Genomic DNA, 22,861 nt, shown 5'->3' with positions numbered 1-22,861 from the left:
CAGTGTTGGTCATGGGGGGTTACTTGATCATACTTCACCACGCCGGTTCAGCTGTGCAGGTTGGTGAGATGAAGGGCTCAGGAGCGGTGAAATATATCATCACTGACATTAGAATGGGTGCCAATTGAACTCGGGTAACTGGGTTCAAAATCACCACGGTCCCCAAGTCCTTTGTGTAAATGTGCAACAAATAAATAAACACAACACGTGCTTTAAGAAAGCAATACTTTATTCCAGTTAATAATTCATGTTAACGTCATTGTTAATTAATAATAACGATAATCAATGGTGATGATGATGTCAGTGATGGTGGTGATGTCAGCGTGAGGCAGATTATTTACAGCAAGGACTACGACTGCACACCCTTCACGTATCCCGGCCTCCCGTACTCCTGACTAGCGCTGCAACCTCGGGTTCCAAAATGTTAAATACAATTTAGCTCAATTAGTATTATTAGCTTTAGTTAATTTAATTGAGAAAATATATCAAGTTAAAATTCTACATGGTGGATTTAATTATCCAAGTAGTTTTTTTTTATTGTCGCTATTTAATAAAACTGAGAGTTTAAATGGATATGAATTGTGGATTATACAGTGTATTGATTAATTGTGTCAGCTATTTGCCCTTCTGTGTGAGGGGTGGGGAATGTGTGCCCCCCCCACCCCCTTAACCTTGACCCCCACCCCTCCCCCATCAATGGGAAGTGCTGTAATGCAACCAAAGAACTCGCTTTCCCATAACCCTAATAATACTATTCAGAGTGGTACGGGATTCAAACTCAGACTAGTATTGGTCTGAAACCTTATCTTGCATAGGATGGATGCAGACTTGTATGGAATTACCTGGTGTCGGCTTTGAAATGTGTCATAAAAGTAATACTCTGCAAGGGGATTCATACTGCAACAGTATTTTCCCTTCAGTTAGGATCAGGATTAGGGGTTAGAATCCGGGTTAAATCACTACACTCCAAACGAGACCGTACTAAACCCAAATGCCAGGTAACTTTTGCTCTGCATCTCAATCCACCAATGGTCGGTTTGTTTGAGTCACTCGGGTTTATTTTCTCAGAGGAAATCGTTACAGCGCCCAAAAGGCGCTTTGCCCTCATACGAGTCAGCACTTGGAGATTCCACGGAACCTGGGGGAAGAGTTTGCATGGCAGGAGCAGCACCACCACGAGTGGCAGAAGGCACGAGGGCCATACTAGATTTGTAAGTACAGTATGAATACCCATGCAGAGTATGAATTTATAAACAAAGTATATGTTTTTAGTTACTTTCGTAAAATATATATTTTTTTATCGTAAGGGGGTGTCTGCAAACCTGGATGGTGATGGCAGCAAAATCTAAAAGATGCCTGCTGGTGCAGAAGCCAAGCTCTGGGGCCTTCGGCAAATGTGGAGCTCTTTAATTGTGGGAATCTAGAGGCTAATTGTGAGGCCTGATGCCAGGGCCTGTAGGTCTGGAGGGCTGAATATCGAGACATTTGGTTATGGGTCTGGATGTCTTGGATCCTAGAGGTATGGAAGTGAGGCCTGGAGGACTAGACTCAGGGGGGCAAGAGACCTGGAAGTTTAGGTGTGTATTAACCTAGAGAACTGGAGGTCTTGATTTAGAGGAAGGTGGGGGCATAGAAATCTCGATGTGGAAGGGCCGATAAGCCTTAAGAAGGCCTCTGGTGGGGTCTAGAGGCTTGGAGATCTAAATATTTAGGAACATAGATGCCTGGAGGTCAAGACATGGAAGAGCCAAGAGGCCCTAGACATATATATATATAGACGTGGTCATCAATACAAATCCCAAGGTCCGTGCAGATCTAAATGCAGAGAGTCCTGTGGTTTCAGATGTGTAGGAACCTAGATGCCTGGAGATCTTTACATTAGGGACTTCTAGACACCTAGAGATATAAGTCTGCAGTCACCCGCTTGAGTCAGTTCAGTCACCACCTCCAAGGCTGTGGTCACACGAGACTCGGCAGCGCAGGGATCCGAACACTCGCGTCACCCGAGAGACGAAAAATAAAGTCATATCGTGAGTGTTAAAACCTTCAAACGCATGGCAGCTGAGGGGGGGGGGTCCAGCCAGAGTGAGGGTGCGAGTGTCCAATCAGCATTACGAAATCCAAGCACCACTTACAAGCACTGTGAGATCTGAAGAGTGGAGTCATCTCAATACGGAATCGCAGCAATAATCATAACAATACTGTTATTGATAACACCGTTATAATGCTTGTTAAACATTTCTCTCTCAAATAATGCACATCTTGGGGTGTGAGATGGATGCTTAAACTTAACACTTAAGTTTTCTTCACAGTAATAGCTATCAGTAGTATAATTATTTTGAAAGAAAATTAGTCTCAAATGATACCTTTTACCTCCAATAACTCAACAAAAGAATCACCCGCAACGAATCCTAAGAAGCCTTTTTCACCATTGTTATAAATTTTACAAGTCACAAAAGCACCAATAAAGCAGATAAAAGAGCAAAGAAGACTGACTGCACCACAATTCTCACCCCTCATGATTACCCCACCCCATCACTGGCCATTATGAACGTAGCTCCTAGTCTGTAAGGTCTGTAAAGCGAGCCCTGTTTGTCAGGGACCAGTTGGCCAGACTAGACTGGATACGCAGGCCATGGAACCAGGGGGATCGGGAATGAGGCGAGCCCAGGGATTCAGGAGCCACACAACATGGGTTTGGGGATCCACAAATATCGTTCTGGCTTTTTCTCAGGCCTTCAGGCCAGGGTTAATCATGATCACCCCCTCCCGTTTGTCCTAAGGAGACTGAAAAAAGAGTGCCATAGGATATTGAGCAACATCCTGTAATATATTAATATTGTTTTAGTTACCCAGAAAGCCTCACTGGGTCTCATTACTATTTTAAGAGTGCTGTATTTTAGGATGTTTGGCAAATTCCTTTTTTTGTACTTATGGGAGGACACCAAACAGCTCAGAACATACCCATGCACAGCTCCCAATGCATGTGCAGGAGCAGCCACACACAATGTGGGGCCCAGAAACACCAGAACTTCAATGGTAAACGGCAAATGCTAAATATTCTTTGTTGTTAGATCACTGGACAGCAGTCACCTTCGTGAAGTTACAAACTTTAGTAGGTGACCCGTTAAATAATCCCATGGGCTCTTTTTGCTGTACAGTCGACAAAATTCAAACAACGAAAATAGAACAAATATCCATTTCATAGTTATAATTTTGTTCCAAAGTAATGAAAGCCACGAGAGTGCTTTAACGTGGTAAACGTTTGCCCATTTAAAACTTCCAAGTAAAAGTTCATGCAAGCATCGTAAATGGGAGTGTGAGATGGGTGTGAGAGTGCGTTCGTGTCGGTACCTTTATATAATTATTCCAAAAACTAAACACTTTTAACTAGTATTTTTGGAAATAATGTTCTATATTTTTTTGTTAGTTTTCTTTTTTTTTAAAGTTTTAAAAAAATGTACAGTATATTGTTATTACTCCTGCCCCAGAAAGGCATCCCTTAGCAGTGGGTCCCATGTCCACCTTTTTTAAAGGTACCCTCTCAATATCACCAAGACCTGTCGCAGGCTTCGCCCAGGTTTTGTTAGTTTTGACGGTGCAACCTTGCTCTTCGACTGGCCTAGAAAAGCATTTTTTTTTAATTAGCAGATGTTCAGGCCCGTTTCAAAAACGCTGGACCAGTTACTGTTTTGTACTTTAGTGACACACACACATTTCACTAGGCTTATCACGAGTGTGATATTTGCCATTTTCAAAATGTTAATGGTACAGAGGCACAATTCCTGTACCTGTGTTTGAGGCCAGTGTGGTGCAACCGCAAGGGTGCGTATGAACATCCCACAGTGGATTAATGTGATCGTTCACTATTCTCATACAATAGATATTACCGTTTGGGCTGTTCAACACCCCCTAAAGTAACTTGCGGTGCCATAACCATGAGGTCCTATGAATTAACCGATGTTACTAGAAGGGCCTCTTGAGACGATGATGCTAGGTAAACTTGGGATAGATTTTTTGTCCATGCTAAAGGGGACATTCCCCGGATCTCCTGACCCTCGCCTCAAAGACCCAACCTAAATAAGATAACCGTCCCACAGCCGCTAACCGCCCCACTCACCCATCCAAACAAATTCACGAATCTGCCACACTTTTGTCTCTCAAGGCGAGCACATTTTTGTACAATCGTGTTTTGTTTTCTCGATGCACATTTGTTTTCAAAGGCGGACGCTTTTGTGAGGACTATCGAAGGCATGAAAAAAGGTGTTTCTTTTTAGTTGTAGTGTTTGTCTTTGAAGCCTTTCCCCGGGTTGGTCTTTTAACGGTGGTGCAGTGTGCAGGCTCGCGATCCTTTCAGGCGGCCAGGCAGTGTCGAAACCTGCGGAGAAGCACACCGAGCAATCAGCATTAACAAATTATAACAATTTTCCATCGTTTATCAATCCGTTATTCGTGGAGGCCTCCCCATGCCATATCAGTCGTGGGGTTGTTTGACCATACTTTACCACACTGGTTTGTACGGGTTGATGAAGGGAGTGTGAAAAACCAGTGTCACCCACCACTAATGTTAGCCATGGCCGGGAATGAGTCGGATCGCTGGGTTCATTATGCACAAATGTATCCATTTTCTCAGGTCATGTTTTCTCCACACGCTCAAATGGCATGGGTATTAGGTGGCAATGCAGTGAGGGCCCAATGGGGGAATTCCACATGCCGATGTCTGTAGGACAGCCACTGCTATTCTCCAGGGTAGTCCAGATATCTTGTGACCCGCCAATTAATCGACCCTGAACATTTTCTTTCCTTTGCATATTCATTTTTGTTTTAAATAGACCATACTTTAAAAATATTATGGTTTAGAGAATTAAATGGGGGTCGTAAGACATCTGGACCACCCTTTAGAAAGTGAAGAGGGATCAAGTCAATGTCGAAAGAATCCAGACTACCAATAGAAAACCCACACATACATGGGGATAACATTGAAACATTTCACACACAACATTTAAGGAACCCACTTGCTTTACTGCCATATCGTGTCAAGTTGTAAGTTCTCATCAACTATGAAGCATGGTTGTCATGGGCCCTGTTGCAAATATTAAAATGGGTCCCCACCTGTCCATTTTCCACCCTATCCGTAGCCCGGCGGCTGGGACTCTTCAGCCTGCGGGCCTTGGTACAGTTTCACCGCCTGTAAATCCAATAGCTAAACCACTGGCTCTCAGACACACGATCAAACCTGCGCAATCCATAAATCTACGGCTCCACGGTGCTAGGTTATAGGTGTGCGCCACTGTGGCTATTCAACAAGGCCCTGCATAGTGGGACATTACGACTGTGTACGTTAGGGTTACGACCTGTTTTGGTTTCTCAGGACCCGTTCTCTTTTTTGAGATAACCATCCTGTGAAATCGAAGTCTTTCTGGAAGCCTAAACATGAAAAGTTAATTTGCCGTTTACATGCAGTTGTGCCCTTCTTCCCAAGATACGTTTTTTTGTTCATACTTCAGCGGCGGCGACCATCGTGTTGCGCGTGTGCCCATCGTCTTTCACGGTGGTCTGTGGCAGTACCAGCGGTGGGGGCCTAGGAGAGGTCGGTGACGCTGTGCCCGTGCCGCATGACGGGCAGCGCGTGAAGCGCGCGGGGGAAGTCGGCGCCCAACATCCGCCCATTCTCGCCCAGGCTGCCCGTCAGAGACAGCCGCCCCTCACTACGCAGCGCCTCGCCAAACGCCAGCTGTACGCGGGCACACACGCGGGCACAGCACCAGCGATTAACTCAACTTAGCCTTATACTGAAGAAGTGTGGTTCCCACGCTTGAACTTCTTTGGCACCGTACGTAGCCACCCATGATAATTGGAGGTGCAGGGGGAGGGTCTCCTAGACGTTCGCAGGCCACTGGTGGTCTGCGAGGTTGTGGGAAATGATCCGTGGAAATGTTCCAGATATGACGATTTTGAGTCGTTTTTAACTCTCGTTTATCTCACTTTCATTTCACTAATCTGTATCGATGTCCCCGCGGGCAATAGCTCAATGGGCCACTCCAAGAGCCTTCCACGGTCAGATGTGGCCTGCAGGCCACGCTTGCTGTAGCCCATAGTGAGCAAGTGTTGCTGACAGGTACCTGTTAATGGTTTAAACAATATATATCTCATCCTCAGTTTAACACGTAGGCTTTTGAGACCAATATTCATAATACAGTTTTTTAAACAGATTGTAAATGTTGTGAATTTACTCTCCAACACTGGTGTGCTGTACGAGTAACGAATTGGCATGTTCTGTTTACGTGACAAACCATTCTAATTGGCTGTGTCGGGTGGTGGCGGGTTTAACGTCAAATGTATATTTACGCGATCTAACCCAAAAAAAAACCCCGTATTATGGATATCTCATCCTGTCAAAACTCACCTAGGTTGCATGTATGACCCATTCTAGACTCGCTTTGTGATTGGGAAAAAAAATCTTAAAATATAAACTTCATGATCGGACTCGAATTACGTCAGTGTAACATTATACCTAACTGACCAAAATAGTTGTATTTGTATATCTGTATTTTCCAAGTTATGAATACACATGTGCCAATAGGCAAACTTGAAGGCAGATTTGGTAAAGATATATGACCCAGATATAGTAAGGACATAATGATTGTTCAGAGGCTGCCATGTTGAACGAGATTATGGTGCAACAATGCAGGTGTTTGCTCTGTTGCAAAGTTGTTGCGCGCCTGCAAAACAGCTGGACTCAGAAACACACAGGTACAAAGACAAAGATCCCCCATATAGCTTTTAACAGACCCCTTTGGGGCAAGTGCTGTTAGCGCCTATAATGGGCCGGGATCGCACAAGGGGGTGGGGTGTGCCAGCACCACGCCCGGCTGCCTTTGTCTCCTAGTAGTGATGTTTACATATGGCACTAGGTGCCAATTTGAGGCTAAGTCGACCTAAGGGAGGCCCAGGACCAGTTCAAATATTCGCCACTGTTATTAGTTGTGAGCGGGAATTGAACTCGGGTCGCCAGGTTCATAGCGTAGCGCACTAACCACTACACTACCATACCTCACAGGTACACAAAATAAAACATCTCCTGTTTAGCCTTTAACAGACTGTTGGGGCAAGTGCTGTTAGCAAGCACCTATGAAGGCCTAAACGATAGGCATGGGGTTGGGTGGCCAGCACCACGCTCGACCGCCTTTGTATCCCCAATGGCGATGTTTACACACCGCACTAGGCACTCATTTGAGGAGGCCGAGTCGACCGAGGGGAAGCCCAGATATTCGTCACCGATGTTGGCCATGATCGGAAATCGAACTCGGGTGGCCGGGGTTCATAGCGCAGCGCGCTAGCCGTAACACTACCGCTCGCACACAGGTGCGCACACACATAGACACACAGGTGCGCACACACACACAGGTGCGCGCGCACACAAACATACACAGGCACCCCACCTTGAGGCGCTTGGCTTCGGCGCGGGATTTGCAGCAGAACTCCACGAGCGCCACGAGCATGGCGAGACCGAGTCCACCCACGAGGATGTAGAAGACGCCGGCCACATTACTGAGGCTCAGAGCGCTCGTCTTATCCTGCTCGCACGGGCACGCACGCACGTCACCACCCACCACGGATCGCTCTACCAGTTGGCGCACCTCCCCGACCCCCAGACCCAACAAGGACGCTCGCATGGGGACACTCTCAGGGATCCAGCAGCAGGGTCGTGGGTTTCAGCCTGCTCACATACCCTTGTGTAGCAGCACTAATGGGGCGGGCAGGTGAGCGGACGAGTGGGAGTTGAAACAGTGGCGGCTGGTGGCTCCAGTTTGAGCGAGGTGCCAAATTCCAACTCGGATTTCGCAGCCTCGGTTGACGCGTGCAGGTTTTTTAGTTGTCGAAAAATCGAAATGCAAAGATTGGAGAATTCGAATGTAAAGAATTGGAAATGCGATGAAGATCAGATGAAGTGGCTTCATTAGAGGTTACTCATCGGATGGTTTCCCAAGAGACCTGGCCAGTTTGGGAGATGAATTAAAAAGGTCGGCGTCTTCGTTATCAACTTAGCGATGGGCGGTATGTTGGCGGTCCTGGGTCGGTGGCGAAAATTACAAATTCACTTGGCGTGGGGCCAGTCTCTACAGAAACAACTGTTGAGATTCCACAACAATTGTGTCCTATAATTATCTACAACCAGAGTATGATGATAATGGGTTGAGTCAACCTCAACCTTAATTAGAATTTGCAACCTTCTGGTTTTGAGTCAAGTGCTTAACCTGACCAGGTGAGAGCCCCACAGAGGGCCTTTTCACGTGAGTGGGATTTACGCCGACTTAGTCGTGTCGACACGAGTTAAGTCAATTTAAGCTCCATTTGAAGTGGTACGGCGTCAACTAAAGTTGCCACCTCCAAGAGGTGGAGATTGATTTACCTGCCGACTTAAACTGCACTGGCACGAGTAAATCCGACACACACAAAAAAAAATCGCAAGTGAGAAAATACCCACTGTGAAATTATAATTACAACACGCTGCTTCCGCATTCTAGTTAAGCATTGCCTGCACGCGTCACCTACGGCTGGGAGAAGCGAGATGGAGGCCGTTACCTCCTCTACTTCAGAGCCGCTGGAGGCAACAGGGCATTGTTACCATCATCAGAAGAAGCGCGTGGGCTGTTGCGGAGAGGATGTTAACATCCAAGAGCCTGTGACACTGCTTGCAAAGGGTAAGCCATAGTGTGCCTGAAATCCTGGCCCAAAAATGTTGACCTCTGCACTGGTTTAAGTCCAAGTTACTTGAATTATGGTGCAACTTAAGCAACTGGGATAATTGAGGAGCTATGCCAGTAACATCACAATCATCATTATTATCAGCCATGATCTATCCACTGCTGGATGAAAGCCACCTCAAGCCATCGTCATTATGGTCTCGCAATGCAACCAGCTCCATCTAGCTTCTGCACTCGCGGTGAATTCATTGTTGCATATCTACGGTGGACGTCCTCTCGGGCACGTTCCCTCTTTTGGCTCCCACTCTGTCATTGTCTCAACCACAGCCATCATCCCGTCATCCCTTCCACAGCCGTCGCCTCCCCCCCCGCCCCCCACATTAAAAAAGAAACAAAGCAGTGGCGTTTGGTGGGGCGGTACTGGAAACTTATCCCGAGGCCCAAAATGTCGTCGTGCTCCTGCTGGGAGCATGTCCCCTAAGTTCTCAGTAATTGTGGGCACACCGGCCCTTTGTCCGACATGCTGTGACTGCAGCAAGGAGATTGTAGTCAGTAGTCTTAAATGTCTTCACCAGTGGTCACAGCACCTGGACACTTACGTACTATTAATACGTGATAATCGACCCTTTGTCAATCCACTGCTGGATGAAGGCCTCCCCATGTTGTTGTTCATTGGGGTTGTTAGATTCTACTTAACAGCACTGGTTCGTGCGGGTCGGTGAAGGAGATGCCCAGGACTGGTTTGGATATCACTCGCCATTTTTGGCCCGCACCGAGGGCATGGAGCGGTGGCGTAGTGGTTAGCGCACTGCACAGTTATGTACAGTACTGCATATATAACAATGTATCATCTGACCCATTGAGCCGTATACACTATCCACTCTGTGCCAGTCTCACCACCACCTCGTCTCAATGCGCTCTCTGCAAACTCAACCCCATGGCTACGATGGGGAAATATCAGACTGATGGTGACTACGATCTCTTTGCTGAACTCGACACGTCTCCCTCGTTAAATATATATTTTTTAAAAAGGGCTGCTTACGGTCCAATTTGTCATGAGGTTTCACATTTTTCATCCACCCTTCACTGTGTATTGATGTCCCTTGAGATATTCCCAAGCAAGCGTATCCCAAGGCAGAGAACCACATGCTGAAGCCAATTAAAAACGTCTATACGCAGTGTGCCCCCCAAGCCCTACTTAGGCCCGTGAGGGAATCGACAACATTGCAAACTACGATGCCGCCGGAGGTTGCTGGTGCTTATTTGAGGCTGTAATCTCAGTGAGCTTGGATGTGGGATTGGTCGGTCACGGGAAGAAGGTTATTTAACGGTGGTCATTACGGAGACGACGAACTGCGCGAGATGCGCCCCAACCCCCCGGGGTTTTGAGGTTGGCGAGGAACACGGCAGGACGCAGCACGATGAGTGTCGCCCCTTTTCCACACGCAAGGGGTTCCTCCGGGCACTCTGGTTTCATTCCCTCCATGTGTAAACACACTCGGCGATTAAGACATTGACTCAGCATCTCAAGTAAGGGCCTCGCTGAACGCTGAAAAAAATATTCTTGCGACTCGGTGAGGCTTTCTTGCATCAATAACACCAGTGTAATATAATCCTGAATCGTCACATAACCCGTAACTCGCACGGCTTGTGGAGGTCCTCCTCAAGCAGTGGATAGATTTGTTTTAAAGGCTGTTTAAATATGAACATGTGTTGTTGTTGAACCCAGGCCCAAAGCACCAAGCGGCCAAGCAGCACTATGTACGTTTCCTTCATAACCCGAGTCGAATTTGGGCACACGACCACTTTTGCGAACGTTGTCACAGGAACCTTTGGCTGTCGCCATCCCCTCAAGAGGCAGCGGCGCTGTTTAAACGATGATTTTCAAACCGCCGAACCATTTATCCTCCAGCGAACCCCATAGCAGGTCTACCTCTCTCGAGTTATGGGAGAGGAGGGGGGTGGCGGTCTGGGTCTCCACTTTCCAGACGTGTCCCAGGTCTCCCTTGGCTCAGTCTCAAGGCACCGCGACTCATCCAGGCGTCAATATCAATACGTGCTGTATTTGGGATTGTTGCTGTTGTTGTCCTGAGCTGTAGTTTTTTTTATTTGCAGGTAATGATGGTGGTGGCGTAATTCACGGCCTGGGATAGGATCGCAGCATTTTTGTCGCCTGTAATGAGGGGTTAAACAGAAGCCACCGGATTCTGTCTGATTCGAAGCCATTGCATCTCATCCAGGCCGTGTCTTCGTTTCTGATTTCATCCTGAGAATTTAAAACTTTAAAACGTGCCCTCTTCGGTCTTGCTAATTGTTACAAATATCCCCTTTGGAGGTTGTCTTGTTTTCTGTGGTGGATAGTACAGAAATAAGATTCCTCACTCAATATAAGGCTAATTCTGACAGAATTCAGTACAGCAAGCAGGTGGGTAGGAGGCAGTGGAAGATGGTCGGCGTCTGACCCACCCAGAAGTTAACTGTGATAAGAGGATAGATAGTACAGCGAGTGAGCTCCTCACATGTTGTCCGTACAATGGAGTGTCCTCCCTTTTACGTGCGTGGCTTTTCTCTGGGAACTCTGGTTTCCTCCGGCAACGCTAAACTACGTTGACAATGTTGAAGTAGCCAAACGTCCAAAACCCGGTCAAGTGTCAAAGTGAGAGGTGGCCTGGTGAAAGCTTGATTCAACTCAAAATCTCAACGGTGGCTCAGGGGTCAGAGACACTGAGCCACAACAGAGATTCTGAGTTGAATCAGGATTTCTGCTGCCCGCGATTTAACTGGGTCTCCAAGTATAGCAAGATGGCACTCGGCCCAGTGACCAAAGATTGTGTAAAAAAATACTGTAACTTTATTTTCCTTATTCTAGCGTTGGTAAGGAGAAACTCAAATTGCATTGATATGCAATTCATTCTCTTTGCAGGGCGTGTAAAAAGTATGCCCCCAGTGTGGATAAAATCACTGCAGTGACTTCCGAAGTAGTTCCTGTGACATTATCTTATGGGGCAATTTTCTGACGCAGGGTGATCCACTGCTCGCTGAAGAGTTCTGAATGGACATTTTCTTGCCTCATTATATTATAACTATAGCACAATTGGAACATCATTGGGTGGTTTACAAGCATTAAATAACGCTACAAATAGAGTCAAATGTTTCAGCAGTGCCCATCTCCTATGGCAATTCCGAAGTGTCAGTGGAAGTACCACATTTAAATGAAATGGCCAATCTCTCCATAGGAGAACCAATGTTTCCCACAAAGTGGTAGCTATTTTATCAGCCCTGCAGAGTTGATGAAGACGGGCTCATCCGACCATGAACCTGAAGTTAAACTCACAAACTTGTGCTTGTGAGTCAAGTGCCCTGCTCACAGCACCACATTGGCCACCTAGAGGTCAGCAACCCAAGCCAATGTGTTGATGAGACAAGAGGAGATCTGCGATGCATTTGTCGACAGTGCATTCTTCTTCTTTAATTGACTGAGTGGAGCGGAGGCTGTGCTGACTGAGCCAGGGTGACCCGGGGGAATCTGGCAAGGGAGCATCCTTCAGGGGTCCATAACCCCCCTCACAGGGGCCCACTTTTGGAGTCCTACTCACTCCCACTGGGATTCTAGGGGGGACTCGACTGAGGCTGGACCAGATCCCTCTGTGCGTCCCCATACTCACGGCGAAGCTAAACCTCCAGCGTCCAACACCCATAGGAGACAATGCGGTCAGGGGTCAAAGGATGGAAGTCTGGATCAGCATCTCCAGATTCGGTTTCAGTTCCTGGTTGCACTCGTTCACCGTGATCGTGTAAACTTAATTTAAGTTTAAAGTTGTTCACAAAATCACCCGGTAATTGGATTACCAGCAGTTAGACAAACCAAATGTTAAAAGTCACAGTGCTTCTATGCTTAAAATTAACATTGCAAAGTGATAACTGTTGACAGCCCTGAGCCAGAGGTAAAAATTCCACATTTCTTTGGTGGGGGCCAATGTGGATAGAATGACTGCTAAAATTTCTTAAAACCATGCTTCAAAAAGCACCTGTTTGGCCATTTTGTTATTTTGATATTAGGTTCTGTAATAAATAGTCTGTTTTACTTATGACCGGCATTGTGATAACAGGTGTTGAACTTGAAGAGGTTTTGCCAATGGAACATCATAACAGGTAATCCGTTTTAAATGAATAAAAAAGAAACCTGCGACTACCAAACCTTCTTTGGCAATTAACAGTCCTCTTAACAAGGTGTAACCTTTTAAGTCGTCAGGCAGCTGGGTAAAATGTTGCCTTTCTCAATGGCGTCGTGGTTAACAGGTGTTTGGCCATGACCTTATGACCTTGTGACCCCAGGAAGGCGTGGCAGTCGCGGTATGAGATCATCTGCTACCGAGGTGAGAGGTCACCACACGTTGAACGGACCGTACCACTCATGCACGGAGGGGAGTGGGATATGAGAGACTGTACTACATTAAGATCATGGGAAGCTGCAGAGTGGGGGAGGGACAGGTGATCAAATTATCCAGTGTAGGGAAGACAGGTCATGCAAACAGCGACACTATGACGGGGGAAAGCAGTGGGTTCCATCCAATACGCAGCAACATCCGCCCCCTCCATGTCAGAATGGTACGATCCTATAATGGTGATATCACAAATTGATTTTACCAAATGGTGATATGTTTGGCTTAATGTGTTTTTTAAAGTAATGTATTGTCAAAATTTTGAAAAAATATATCGACCTCATTATACCAAGAGGTAGCAGTGATCGTTAACATTTCAGTTACTGACATTTAAAACAACGTTAAAATATTTTGTTGGTGGAAAGGCAGTTTCTACCGATTTGGCTCTTGCTTTTCCACCAAACATCGGTAGAAAAGCAGTTTCTCCCAACACTTGAATGAGAAGTCAATTTCGTACTTGTATCGATATAAATTGTATCTTTTTACAATGTCACCGTCAATCCGCATTATTACACAATTTAAAGTATAATTGTACAATACACGTTGAATAGTTATTGTGAGATGGCAAGTTACGAAATTAACCTCTCAAAATATCTTATCTCGTTTTCTCAAACGAGCGTACAGAACTTTGGCGTGGGTCCCTGGCTCTACTCAACGCCCCTCAGTTCAGTTTGCTGGGTTCAAATCCCGCTTGTCTACAGTGCTGACCGCTCTACCGCCAATGACAAATGCGTGTATTGTCAGTAACGCAAGTTGCAGCAGACAGCACTGTATTCCCAAATATGTAACTGAAACGGTCGCTGTTACTTTAGGTCTGGTGCTGAGGTCACCTTTCCCATCACCACTCCTCACTGCCCCCCCTCCCCACTATCGCCAATCCTTATTGGGTAATCCTCGTTCTTTTCATTGGTGCAGCTTGGGCTGTACCAAATATATCAGGTGGGTACTGTGGTGGTGGTGATGGCGGTGAAGATTACGGTGATGGTGACAGCAGTAGTGGTGGTGTTGATGGTAATGATTGAGGTGGTAATGGTGACGATTTTTATGGTGGTGGTAGTAATGATGATATTGCTGGTTATGTAACATTGGGGAATGTGTGATAATGCTGGAGGTGATAATGGTCACCAATGGTAACGTTGCAAGTCTCGGTGGAAATGTTGACGATAGTGGTAACGATGTTGCCAAATGTAGTGAAGGCAGCAGTGCTTGTGATGGTAAATAAATAAGTCATGGCGAGTATGGTGGCGATGTTAGTGATGGGCGTAATTGTAGGGGTTATGACAATGATGATGGTAATTGCAGCAATAGTTGGTGGCTGGTGGTGGTGTTAACGATATGGTAATGGTAACATTGATGGGAATGGCCAACAACCCAGCCTCATTTGGACCGTTTCACTACACTGTGCGGGGTGGGTATAACGAGCCACTGTGCACTCAGGATTTATCATTTCACATTTCACACAGAGGTGACATCAAGACCACTGCAATGTGACCCCATCACAGCAGACAATTTAATGTTCTTTGACGGGCCCCATCTCTTGAATAATAGAGCCTCGGATCTTTCTGTCGCCAATGATACGAGATCACAACCGTTGTCCTAAATGAATTGTTTGATGTTGTTGTCTGCAGTGATGACCTGCACAGAACCTCACATTTCACTGGGTCATGGATCAAGCACGGTTTACATAGCATCATCATCACCATCATCATCACATCACCACCAACATCATCACCATCGTCCTCGGTGCTTACAGCAAGGTGTTGATGTTGCCGGTGATGGTCATGGTGGCGTCACTTGTTGGTAATGGTAATTTTTGACATTTACATTTATTTGATGCATTCACTGATTTTAGGTACAAATGCTGGACCCACGCGCCAGTGTAAAGGTGATGTTAAAGACCCACGCCTCGTTCTCCCAATGACGGACCAGCACAGTGAAGACGCACGGCAGGTGGCGTGGACAGGTGAGTGCGCAAGTGATTGCGAGAGTGCGTGTGTCGCTCGCTCCTTCACACGCGCACACATATTCCCAGGTGCACCCACCCACGCACCGTGTGTACACGAAGACGTAAACACATACATCCACATAGAACACTAATACACGCACGCACGCACACACACACAAACATACGTGCGCACACACAACGCACGCATACACATAGATTCTCGTGCACACGTAGACGCGCGCACACGTAAAGCACATTGAGACATGGACACACACACACACAGCCGCATATATATTAAACACGTAAATGAGCACTAACCTGACACAGGAACATGCATACACACACATTGGTGCCTCGTGTGCACATATGCACACGTACACGCGCGCGCACACACGGGAACGTTGCGCACGCGTGTACATGTATGTACGGGCACGCACGCACGTATGTGTCTCTTGCACGCGTGCGAGCACGGGGATTGTACACGCAGGCGTGCACACGTACGTGCACGTATGCATGTGTAACGCGCACACTCATACATACACACATATATAAAGAACATCTATATTGCATGTACAATACTTTGCATACAAATAAACATCTGCATAATACACGTGTAAACATAAAATATACGCATCAGACTTTGCAATTTATTTAGTAACATTATTCTGACTTTAATTGCAATTATAATAATGCAAGTGTTATTAATTATTATTGAATCTCAAGACTTTTTCAAGAGGGTTGTGCTGCATTGGGATGTTTGGTTAATTACGGTTAATTAATGTTTGGATCCATGATGGAAGAAACCAGAGAATCCGGAGAAAATCCGTCACACATAAGAAGGGGATAACCCTCAGCACTGCCATCCCATGGGCAAATCGTGTGGCCCCATGTCTTAGGTAGTTATGACCGAGTTATGGCTCACAAATAACTAAACGTTCAAGGAAAATCCAAATATCTTCCGTGACGATGTATAATTACTAGGCCAAATGCGTGAAGTTCATTTAAAAACAAGAGCAAAAGACACGACACCCACCAATATAATGGGAAACTTAAACTGCATTGGCTCAACAATCCTAATATAGCAGGACCTCGTAATAACGAGTCTTGAGACTTGGTGACATGAAAATTACTGTATGTTAAAAAAAAGAATAAATTATGATTCCACATTTTCATTGAATTCTACTTTTTGGTCACTATAAACTGGTCTAATATTTACAAATGATCTTAGAGTACATATGACATACAGTATGTACACATACATTACAGTGTATCGTATATAAGGTTACTGTAAACACTATTCAAACTGGATGTACATTACATTAAATACAAATATTTCTCTTGATACTAACCATTTCGTATAATCTCTTAAGACAGTCGCTTACCTAATTGTTTTCATCAATTGGAAGATTTCTTAAGTTAAGCCCATATATTGTATGCAGATGAATGTATACAACGCAAATATAACCAAATTAACTTAACGAGTCGGGTCAAGGGCTGTTTGCGAGCACCTATTATGGACGACGGGGCATATCTGTTCGACACGCCCCGGCTAGCACCACGCCCAGCCACCTTTATCGGTCTCGGTACCCATGTGCATCGGCAGGTGACATTCCAAGTTAACCTAGGAGAGTCCCAATCTATGTTCATGTACCAATCGATGCATGTACTGTATGTTGAACTTCTTTCACACCGTACGTAGCCAACCGTGCTAATCGGAGGTGCGAGGGAAGGACAACAAACTAAACACAAAAAGCAGCTCTAAAGAAATTAGTTTCCTAACACACATATACTGTGTTATCTTGTCTCGCTTTCCCAAGGAGATGTTTTTCTCGGGAAAAATATAATAGTGTACACACACAGAGATACGAAGTGTACAAGTACACATAGACAAGCAATACGAACACACGCACAAATACGTGTAGACAAAAAACTACCTTTCAGAAACACTAGTGTGCACACACAGTGTACAAACATACATACACACACTCTACTACACTATGGACCCAAGTCACATCTTGGCTGAAAGGCATTTTTCACCAATTTTCTAGCAGCGGGTGGGGGGACCCCAACAAAATAATGGTGAGCGAATGCGTCATTTCTCCACCATCTCATTGAATGTTGGCGGAAACTGCTTTTCTGCCAACGCATGAATTGGGCCCGTGGTCTTGTGTCGGTATATGAATAACGTGCAGTCGCTATACAATAGGGGTGCACTGCTGCTGGGGTTGCCAACCGTCTGCTTTTCGACCGGACTGTCCAGTTATTTTTTTATCCCCCTCGACCTTGCCGTTCCATGCCTCCAACCCGACGGACGTGAAGTCCGTCTGCCCGTGGGAGGCGTGCGCCGTGCAAGACAAGCTCACCTCCACCCCAATATGGCATGGAGCGCGCTTGGTGGAACCCACTGGGTCGAGAGCCTGACTATGGTAATACAACAATCCCGTTAAACATTGGTCCTGAAGGCCATTTCCATTTCTCACCTCAAATGTTTTTGAGGTGAGAAATGGAAACTTTGTCTGTCCAATGTTTGGTCATTTATTGATGTTTTAGTCATGATCAGGGTTTATTTTTTTACTGAATGTGTTGTTATGAGTAGCCACATCCAGAGCCACAGCAAGAGGTTTCCTGGATGTGGTTGTGCCGGGTCATCAAAATTAAGCACCAAAAATGAAGTTCTACCCATGATCCTATACAACGGTGCATAATGAGTTATCTACAAATCGTAGACCAACATTCCATCAAGAGGTCGCCGCCCCCTCCTCCAACTGCTCCTGTCCCCTACTCTCTCCAAACCAATGAACCATGAACACGCCCCTCTGTCCGTTCCTTGAAAATGGGAAAGTTGGCAACCCCAGTCGGTGGTTGGGCATGTGCGCGTGTGGGGGGGGGGGGGCACGCGGGGGGCACAGAGGAGCACGCGCAGGGGGGCACGCACTGACCTTGCTGCCCGACTCCTTGCTGCCACACTCCCCCTTGTCGTACCACCACTTATTTTTGAGTTTGTCTAGAATGCCCTGCTCGCTGAGCTTTAGCACGGCCAGGTTCACCTGCGGGCTGCCCTCGCCCCAGGGCCGCCCGCCACCCACCCACCCATTCCGCCACCCGGACAACCGGACAACCAAAGGACGAATGGATAAAGGGACGAATGGACAAATGAACAATCGGACAGGACAAAAGGACACCCGAACGATCAGATGACCAGACAAAGGGTCAAGCGGACAAATGAAAAACCAGATAGAATGACATATGGACAAAAGGACAACCAAACAAAAGCAAGACGACATGAAAGCACAACCAGAGAAAAAAATATATAGACAATAACACTACCAGACACAGGGATAACAGGACAAAATGACACATGAGCAAATGGACAACAAGACACAAAGATTTCATGGCGCAGACATAGGATACCGATATATATATGGGACACATTGGAGATGCACAGAAGCATACGAAATGTGGAATACACGTGGGAGACATGGGGCTCACACGAGACGCAAGCACAGAAGGGGATAGGTGGGACACACACACAGGAGCACACGCAAGACAAACAGAAGACAATACACTTTTTGTAAATTAAAATGATTGCACCAGGAATGTAGGACCCATGGAGAAATAAAGGATCGGGGGGAGCACATTGGGAAAGACATCATGGACACACACCAAACACATGGGAAACATGGACACGTGGCCACGGAGACACGAAACGATGGGTACATGGAGACAAGAGGTTTAGTGGTTGCCGTGGCCCGGGGGGTGGGGGTAGGGGGGGTGGCGGAGACGGTACCACAATTGGCGGAAGCAGCACGCGTGTGAACGAGGTGGTGGTGGTGGTGATGATAACGGTGGTGATAGTGGTGGAGATGCAGGTGGTGGTGTTGACGGTCATCACGGTGGTGATGATGGTGAATTAATAGTGGTAGAGAATTTATATGAGAGGAATTTTAAGTTAATAAATTAGCAATGGTCCGTGGTGATTTGGGATATATCTTAGTAATAATTAAAATAACATTGACATGCATATTAATTGTACAGTAGTCATTGCATTGATAGCAACCCATATTTAGCGATTGTGAGAAATGTGGAGTCATAGTAGTTATAGAATGATGGTGCTAAGAGTAATTTGCAAACATTGTTATACAAATTGTCAATATTTTTGTAATATATAAAAGAAATCAAACAAGAAAAAATTATCAATGTATGTAGTGACGATGACGATGGTGATATTTTGCAATGGTGATGACGATGGTGGTGATATTGATGTTGGTGATGATGACGTGCCACCCTTAACACCCAATGTGACGTCATTATTCCGTGTTCAGCGTTTGCATAGGGGTGAGGAGACAAGGCACGCACACACGTGTACACACACACGCACATAGACACGCACACGCGCACACACAAATACACACACAGAGAAATTTCATAAATAATATCACATTTCTTGGTTATATTATGTTATGATTTCTCAAAAACGACTTTATACGAAAGCGATATCCACGCCGCCTTAAATAAAATTTCAATGCAATTTTTTTTCAAGGGGAAAAAAATGCAACATTGCAAAAACAAATTTCCCTCCTCAAACAAATTGTAAATGTTTGATTTTCCACGGTCTTCCGTTTGTTACCTTTATTTGCGTTCGCAGTATCGCTTTCAGTAATCGGCAGCGGAGAGACGCGCAAGAGGGTCAAGTTGTAAACCGAGTAATATAATCTTATCACTTGCCTTAAGTCAAAACTCCTCTCGTCCACAATGTAGCGGATTAGAAGAGAATCGCGTATACATATGAAAATGCACAGCGTCAAGCGCCCTTCAAGATGTCGAAATTGTTGTTGTTGTGAAACGAACATGGCTGAACCAAGTGTGTTTTGGAATTGTTAGAAATGCGTTTCTCTGATTTGTTGCCTAACGTTAGTCAAAATTGATAACAGTGATGATGATGATGGTAATTTATGATCAGCGGTGACATTATACATTAGGTTTTAAGAGTCGTGCCGATTACTGTTGGGGGAACTGGGGACTGGGGAGACAAAACGATTTTTAAAACATCTGTCATCTATGACCCAACCTGGGACACACGGACGAAACTGACAGACAGACATGCCCTCACGTGGACAGACATACCCTGACAGACACATACGGGGACAGACGGACATACACGCATACAGACATGGACACAGACGCACGTGGACAGACAGGCAGACAGACGCCACTCACTCACACGGGACGGTCACGCGGATGGACGGACACTCACGGAGACGGGCACACTCGCACACAACACGGATACGCACTGACATGGGGGGGGGGCACACAGACTCGCACGGCTACTCCAGCACACGTACTAACACACTCGGGCACACTCGCTTCACTCGCTTCACTCTCTCGCCCTGTCTGTCTAGGTAACTTCTCTGGGTGTGCGATTCTCGCGAGGGACATCAAGCCAGGTCGCAGTGACCCGGCGCATGAAGCCACAGGGCTCAGCGCGGAACCCGTGCAGAATTCTCTTTGTCAGCCTCTTTGTCTGTTTTAGCTCTCTCTGTCTCTCCGTATTTCTGTTTGTCAATCTACTTGTGTATCTGTCTATCAATATGTCTGCCTGTCTGTTTCTCTGTCTCTCTGTCTGTCAAGTTGTCAATCTGGTCGGCTGTCTGCCTGTCTGCCTGCCTGTATGTTAATCAGTGGGTCCCACCACTTATCACTTTGTCTGTACGTCAGCGTACCTGACTCTCGTCAACTTGTCCACCTATCAGCCTGTCTCTCTGTGACTGAACGTGTACATGAGTCCGTTTGGATGTCTGCCGAGTTTTTTTCACGCAGTGGCTGTGAGTTTCACTGTCAATTCAATGAGCAGCTACACACTATTGGCTCCCACTCAAGTCTGGATCACGCACCATCAGGGGCCACAGACGAATGTGACATTCGTGATGATGGTGGTGAGCAAGTGAAACATACATGGACTAAATAATTATCCAGCACTGCGCTAAACAAATTGACGGAGTCCGAGAGAGAGATAGGCACATAGACAACGACACTCTGAGACAGATAGATGCATGAAAAAAGACTTGGATAGAAACGCAAAGAGTCAACGGCAGAGAGACACCTGTGGAGATAAAGCCAGCAGTAGACAGGACAGAGAGATAGCGTTTGAGACAAACGGGACTGATTTGTGGACAATAACTGACATACAGACATTGAGATAGAAGGTGAGAAAGACAGACAGAAAGCGAGACAGACAGAGAGACAATCCAACCTTGGGACTGAGATCAGCAAATATTCGAAGACAGAAACTAAAAAACACAGCCAGGCTGACTTGGAGAGAGAGTCAGAATGTGAGACAGACACCGAGAGAAGACAACGAGAGAGACAGACAGATGTAAACATCAGTGGCTACACAAGACAGAGAGACAGAAATAGCTTCCCAAGACTGACAGAGAGAGTGGGTGTCTGCACGGGTTATGCGCTGGAGCCAAATAGGGTTAGGGGTTAGGACTGGGGGTAATTGATTAGGGTTTAGGGGTAAGATGGGGGAGGGTTGATGGTTCGGGGTAGGGAAAGTGGTAGTGGCGCCACTACCTTTGAGTCTCCCGTGTTGCTGCCGCACTCCCCCTTGTCATACCACCACTTATTTTTGAGCTTGTCTAACAGCCCCTGCTCGTTGAGCTTAAGAACGGCCAGGTTTACGGAGTTTCTTCACAGCGAGGGCAGGCGCGGCACAACAACAGCAACACACACGCGGTTAACGCAATTTGGCTCGCCATCGCCACAGCACCGCCGACGACATCACCGCACACTGGCGTCACTCGGCTCCCCATCACCACACCAGCATCACTCACAGCAACATCACTCCGCTCCCCATCACCACACCAGCATCACTCACAGTAACATCACTCCGCTCCCCATCACCACACCAGCATCACTCACAGCAACATCACTCGGCTCCCCATCACCACACCAGCATCACTCACAGCAACATCACTCCGCTCCCCATCACCACACCAGCATCACTCACAGTAACATCACTCCGCTCCCCATCACCACACCAGCATCACTCACAGCAACATCACTCCGCTCCCCATCACCACACCAGCATCACTCACAGCAACATCACTCGGCTCCTCATCACCACACCAGCATCACTCACAGCAACATCACTCCGCTCCCCATCACCACACCAGCATCACTCACAGTAACATCACTCCGCTCCCCATCACCACACCAGCATCACTCACAGCAACATCACTCCGCTCCCCATCACCACACCAGCATCACTCACAGCAACATCACTCCGCTCCCCATCACCACACCAGCATCACTCACAGTAACATCACTCCGCTCCCCATCACCACACCAGCATCACTCACAGCAACATCACTCCGCTCCCCATCACCACACCAGCATCACTCACAGTAACATCACTCCGCTCTCCATCACCACACCAGCATCACTCACAGCAACATCACTCGGCTCCCCATCACCACACCAGCATCACTCACAGCAACATCACTCCGCTCCCCATCACCACACCAGCATCACTCACAGTAACATCACTCCGCTCCCCATCACCACACCAGCATCACTCACAGCAACATCACTCCGCTCCCCATCACCACACCAGCATCACTCACAGCAACATCACTCCGCTCCCCATCACCACACCAGCATCACTCACAGCAACATCACTCCGCTCCCCATCACCACACCAGCATCACTCACAGCAACATCACTCCGCTCCCCATCACCACACCAGCATCACTCACAGTAACATC

The 22,861-nt window shown here is 46.6% G+C and overlaps 1 protein-coding gene across 1 annotated transcript in view; it reads right to left on the bottom strand.

The window, feature by feature from the left end:
• Positions 1-217: 217 nt before the first annotated feature.
• LOC144718569 (glutamate receptor 4-like) overlaps positions 218-22,861 on the bottom strand; it is an 80,933-nt gene continuing 58,289 nt past the window's right edge. Inside the window, exons 17-20 of the mRNA XM_078593941.1 lie at positions 21,669-21,783; positions 7,443-7,577; positions 5,569-5,734; positions 218-4,378 (exon numbers count right to left, since the gene is read on the bottom strand). Of these exons, the coding sequence (XP_078450067.1) occupies positions 5,582-5,734; positions 7,443-7,577; positions 21,669-21,783 (403 nt within the window). The 3' untranslated portion in view covers positions 218-4,378; positions 5,569-5,581. The remainder of the gene's footprint in view (positions 4,379-5,568; positions 5,735-7,442; positions 7,578-21,668; positions 21,784-22,861) is intronic.

This window comes from Lampetra planeri, chromosome 5, assembly GCF_965212315.1.
Source record: "Lampetra planeri chromosome 5, kcLamPlan1.2.h2, whole genome shotgun sequence".
NCBI classification, from domain to species: domain Eukaryota; kingdom Metazoa; phylum Chordata; class Hyperoartia; order Petromyzontiformes; family Petromyzontidae; genus Lampetra; species Lampetra planeri.
This window is presented reverse-complemented; position numbering and strand designations above follow the sequence as displayed.